General features: G+C 40.4%; 1 protein-coding gene across 2 annotated transcripts in view; it reads right to left on the bottom strand.

Annotated features, from left to right (window-relative positions):
- LOC115123368 (arrestin domain-containing protein 1-like) overlaps window positions 1-5,773 on the bottom strand; it is a 44,341-nt gene extending 38,568 nt beyond the window's left edge. For both annotated transcript variants that reach the window (XM_029652714.2, XM_029652706.2), the window contains exon 1: window positions 5,567-5,773. In XM_029652714.2, the coding sequence (XP_029508574.1) occupies window positions 5,567-5,684 (118 nt within the window). In that variant the 5' untranslated portion in view covers window positions 5,685-5,773. The remainder of the gene's footprint in view (window positions 1-5,566) is intronic.
- Window positions 5,774-6,000: the final 227 nt, after the last annotated feature.

Below are 6,000 nucleotides of genomic sequence, written 5' to 3' on the forward strand. Positions count from 1 at the left end.
ACTCTTATTATTGACTCCGCGGGTTTCCCTGTCACTGAATGAATGCTAAGTTGAATACACAAAAAAATGTAAAGCCTTGGCGTACCCATGCTAGCCTGTAGTGTACCCGTGCTAGCCTGTAGTGTACCCGTGCTAGCCTGTAGTGTACCCGTGCTAGCCTGTAGTGTACCCGTGCTAGCCTGTAGTGTACCCGTGCTAGCCTGTAGTGTACCTGTGCTAGCCTGTATGTGTACTTGTGCTGAATTAATTGCAAAGAATCAGACCTAACGTTTTTTTGGGATATGGCTAGAAATGCACAACTAAATAATAACAAATTGTAATAACAGGTGCATTATTTGTGTGTGTTTATTTGTGTTTGTCTTCCTCTGCTAACTAATCAATGGAAATACAAACTAATGGTCTACTCTTCATCAATAATACAGTTGGCCACTTAATCTCCCTCATCATCCATTTTACAGCTCTACATACTAACCATAGCAGACACATCGGGGGCTGCAGACATCACAGTACTTACTAATCTATTTATTGCAGTACAATACTGGGTAACTGTATACACCTCACTCAGATCACAATGTAAATACATGGCGGCTATGGAGCAAATCCATATAGCTCATATGATGAAGTAATGCATGTAATAATGGTACACATTTAGCATACACTGTAGTGCCTGATACACACAGATACACATATTTATCCACAGAAAAGACGCACCCATGTGACTTCAATTAGATCGATCTCCTTTACTAAAATATCCTCACAGCAGTCCTGTTGCCTATAGTGACGATGGCATAATGAAACACAAGAACCAGTGTCTGATGTTCCTCAACACGATTCACGGCTTGCTAGGGCTGGCTAGCGAAATAGACTTGGCTACACTTCAGCAGAATCATTTTAAAAAGCTCTTGAGGACTGTCTCCTAGGGCCTCACAGACTTCATGCAGACTGACTAAATGAGAAGAGACTAGGCTGATTGTGTAGAAACTAGGCAGCTCACGGACAATGGTGCGGCAAGAAGAAAGAGAATAATTTCACCCAATTTTGCCTCCTCTCGCCCTGAGGAGTGGAGCTTCTATAGGCAACATCCATGGTGGAAAAAAACTCAGAGGGAGAGATAAGACTGAGTGCTGACATTTGTCACAATGGACAGTAGGGTTGTTGTCATTGCTTTAGAGTGGGGCAGCAGCAACCATATCAAGAGTAGATGGTAGATGTGATACATGTGTCATACATTTTAACACTGGCATTCCTAATGTGAATCTCAATGTTAAGGATAGGACACAGAAAAACACCATGTATTTCTCTCACTAATCTAAATGGATTTGGGTTGGATTAAAAAAAGGTTTATCTGTCTGGTGTTATGAGATGGATAGTGAGGGGATTGGAATAGGACTCTTCTGATAGGAACACAGAGTATTCCTGCACCCTATTCATCAGGTCGTAATGTTTCACCAATCACTGTATAGAAAAACATGACTGGCATTACTACATTAAGACAATTTCTCAGGTCACAGACAGGGCATTTAAAACAGTCTGTCATTGATCAGATTTAGAGCCAAGGCATTTAACGGATGATGGTGCCGTAAATCAAATAGGGCAGCCATTGCATTTAAAAGGATGATTTCATTGATCACATAACTAAGCATTTACATTAAAGTATGGTGTCTTGGCTGAGAAAGAGCCTGAAATGGAGCCAGAATATCTTAACCTAAAGAGTCTTCATTCAGCAAGGAAATACCATATATCACACTGAGGCAATACCATGGTCTGGTCACGTGTTTACAGTAGAAGTCTAATGTGAGTGCTTTGTGTGTATTCATAGACTATCTACTTAAAACTGCCGAAGCACTGAGGTATCTTGGAATGAATTGCAAAAATCTCTGAAGCTGGATCCAGTCTTATATCTCCCTCTCTAACTTTAAGCACCAGCTGTCAGAGCAGCTTACCGATCACTGTACCTGTACACAGCCCATCTGTAAATAGCACACCCAACTAACTCATCCCCTTATTGTTATTTATCTTCTTGCTCTTTTGCACCCCGGTATCTCTACTTGCACATCATCATCTGCACAGCTATCACTCCAGCGTTAATGCTAAATTGTAATTATTTTGCCTCTAAGGCCTATTTATTGCCTTTACCTCCCTACTCTTCTTCATTTGCACACACTGTACATACATTTTTCTATAGTGTTATTGACTGTATGTTTGTTTATGTATAACTCTATGTTGTAGTTTTTGTCAAACTGCTTTGCTTTATCTTGGCCAGGTCGCAGTTGTAAATGAGAACTTGTCCTCCACTTGCCTACCTGGTTAAATAAAAGTGAAATACAATAAATAAATAAACACCTTCACCTTGTTGGTATGTAGGTCATTAGGCCAACAATGCTGGGTGACATGAGGGTGTTAGGGTGCCAGGCTGATGACAACACCTCCCTACTAACACTACCCCCCAAGTGTCTGTGTCATCAGAGTTCGCCCTTATTAGTACCATCAGTCATCATAGGGATGTGTGCTCGCCGGGCTGGAGCCTGGTGAGTGCCTCTCTGGTGTCAAGTGCACAGTCAGGTCTAATATGACCACACATACCATATCACAGTAAATATTGTACAACTCTTGTAATACCATGTGTCACAGGTCTGCAAACATAGGACGGTCCTTAATCCAGTAATACATACATAGACATGTCAAGGAGTGTCAGACTCAAACAGTCAAGGACACTAAGAAATGTTGGATTGAATTCACCATGTCAGACAACATGATTCAGACAGGAAGACATTTGTATTCAAACTTACTAATAAGATACCTGAATAACACATGTAGTATAATGTAATTTCAAATTTTGATCAGATCCATCTGCAAGTGTTCACCAAGAAAGCAAACATAGATTGAAGAGGAACTTGGCAAGTCATATGGTGGATGCTTGCAGAATACTTTGCATTAGTCAGACTACATTAATGGAGATTCTGGGAAGGGTTTCCATTTCAAGTAACCATACCTGCCAATGTGGAGGGCCAAAGTCTCAATGCCTAATATATGCTTTATATCTCACTAGCCTCGTGTGCCAGTCTGTGACCTCACAAATCTGAAAACTCTGTACTGTATACAGAATTTGGTTGCAAGCAAGGAACTGTTTAATAATGTTGTGTAATGGTCATATATCATGTGAACGAGAGGAAGGTGCAATAACTTTTTGAATAAGGGTAATTCGTCAGGTTCTCCATTTACAGTTGAAGTCGGAAGTTTACATAGTTTACATTCCTGACATTTAATCCGAGTAAAAATTCCCTGTCTTAGGTCAGTTAGGATCACCACTTTATTTTAAGAATGTGAAATGTCAGAATAATAGTAGAGCAAATCATTTATTTCAGCTTTTATTTCTTTCATCACATTCCCAGTGGGTCAGAAGTTTATATACACTCAATTAGTATTTGGTAGCATTGCCTTTAAATGGTGTAACTTGGGTAAAACGTTTAGGGTAGCCTTCCACAAGCTTCCCACAATAAGTTGGGTGAATTTTGGCCCATTCCTCCTGACAGAGCTGGTGTAACAGTCAGGTTTGTAGGCCTCCTTGCTCACACAGGCTTTTTCAGTTCTGTCCACAAATTTTCTATGGGATTGAGGTCAGGGCTTTGTGATGGCCACTCCGATACCTTGACTGTGTTGTCCTTAAGCTATTTTGCCACAACTTTGGAAGTATATGCTTGGGGTCATTGTCCATTTGGAAGAACCATTTGCGACCAAGCTTTAACTTACTGACTGATGTCTTGAGATGTTACTTCCACAGAATATTTCTTTCTCGTGATGCCATCTATTTTTTGAAGTGCATCAGTCCCTCCTGTAGCAAAGCACCCCCACAACATGATGCTGCCACCCAGGTGCTTGACGGTTGGGATGGTGTTCTTTGGCTTGCAAGTCATTCCCCTTTTTCCTCCAAACATAACAATGGTCATTATGGCCAAACAGTTCTATTTTTGTTTCATCAGAACAGAGGACATTTCTCCAAAAAGTATGATATTTGCAGTTGCAAACCGTATGGCTTTTTTTTATGGCGGATTTGGAGCATAGGCTTCTTCCTTGCTGAGCGGCGTTTCAGGTTATGTTGATATAGGACTCGTTTTACTGTACATATAGATAATTTTGTACCTGTTTCATCCAGCATCTTCACAAGGTCCTTTGCTGTTGGTCTGGGATTGATTTGTACTTTTCACACCAAAGTACGTTCATCTCTAGGAGACAGAACGCGTCTCCTTCCTGAGCGGTATGACGGCTGCGTGGTCCCATGGTGTTTATACTTGCGTACTATTGTTTGTACAGTTGAACGTGATACCTTCAGGTGTTTGGAAATTGCTCCCAAGGATGAACCAGACTTGTGGAAGTCTACAATTTATTTTCTGAGGTCTTGGCTGGTTTCTTTTGATTTTCCCATGATGTCAAGCAAAGAGGCACTGAGTTTGAAGGTAGGCCTTGAAATACATCCACAGGTACACCTCCAATTGACTCAAATGATGTCAATTAGCCTATCAGAAGCTTCTAAAACCATGACATAATTTTCTGGAATTTTCCAAGCTGTTTAAAGGCACAGTCAAATTAGTGTATGTAAACTTCTGACCCACTGGAATTGTGATACAGTGAATTATAAGTGAAATAATCTGTCTGTAAACAATTGTTGGAAAAATTACTTGTGTCATGCACAAAGTAGATGTCCTAACCCACTTGCATGTTAACAAGAAATTTGTGGAGTGGTTAAAAAACGAGTTTTAATAACTCCAACCTAAATGTATGTAAACTTCAGACTTCAACTGTACATAGACATTATGTGAAAGTTGTCTCTGGCTATAGACTGATTGCATTCTCCTATTATCTGACATGAATCCAGTTTAAGATCACTTCTACACACACAATATAAACAATAGATTCTTTGTGTAACACCATGGGAACCTTACAAGCTGCACTCCACCTTGCCTAACCTACCTTCTCTAGAACTGATCATCCACTGTTGGTCCAAATGTACCATATCAAAAACAGCGTATCTATGCAAGTCCTAAAATATTCGGTATATTTTACTAACAATTGACCAGATTCAAATGAGAAAATCATTACACAACCACACCTGTTGACTTTCTATGATCATGGTTTTGCTTCACGACATACCGTTATAACTAGCAACAGATGTGAAACTGTGAACACTAAGCTACAGGTCATACTAAACTAGAACTAAACAGGATGCGGTAACGTTACAGTATGTAGCCTACTGTCTGATTTGATCTCTTACCAAAAATGCCGTAAACATCTGAAATCAGCAGCTGTCTCAGTCAAGAACAGGCATGTCCACTTAACCCAGCACCAATGCGCAATATGTATCAAACATAAATATAGACTACTTCAATCCTATTTTGCATGGCAAAATACAAATAGAACAAACAATAGAACACTTTAAGGACGTTATCTTCTGTTTAGGCCATGTAAAGAGAGGAAAAGTTCCTCTCCTCCCGTTCAGTTCGTCCACCGAAATCGAACCCTGATGCGCTTCATTGAGCCAGTGATACATACAAAAAATATGTAATCTTACCCTTATATTGCAGTGAGGTACCGGTTGTAATTTTCACAGACCCACTTATGGATTCGCCAGGGCTGTAGACCACTTTGTTGTTGGTGAAAGTAATATCGAATTCCTTAAGCTTACCCATGACTCCGCAACCCTCTGCGTCTCACAACAAAAAGCGCTTAGTGGTGCGCGAGGCAACGGTTTACCGCTGAAAGGAAGCTGAGCAGACAGAGCAGAGAGAGCTCTCTTGGCCCAGCTGCAGCACGCACGACACCCAGTTTCCAGTAGCAGTGACGTCATTACGACAATATTTGATCCATTATTTAAAAATTATATGCGGATACATTGAATCTATTCAAGGTTGGTACTCTTCCATAACTGACCACACAATGTAAATATTTGGTTATTTAGGTCTTTGTGTTTAGGCCACCTTGACAGTGTTCACAGTACACATCCCA

The sequence above is a fragment of the Oncorhynchus nerka genome, linkage group LG4 (assembly GCF_034236695.1).
Source record: "Oncorhynchus nerka isolate Pitt River linkage group LG4, Oner_Uvic_2.0, whole genome shotgun sequence".
Lineage (NCBI taxonomy): Eukaryota > Metazoa > Chordata > Actinopteri > Salmoniformes > Salmonidae > Oncorhynchus > Oncorhynchus nerka.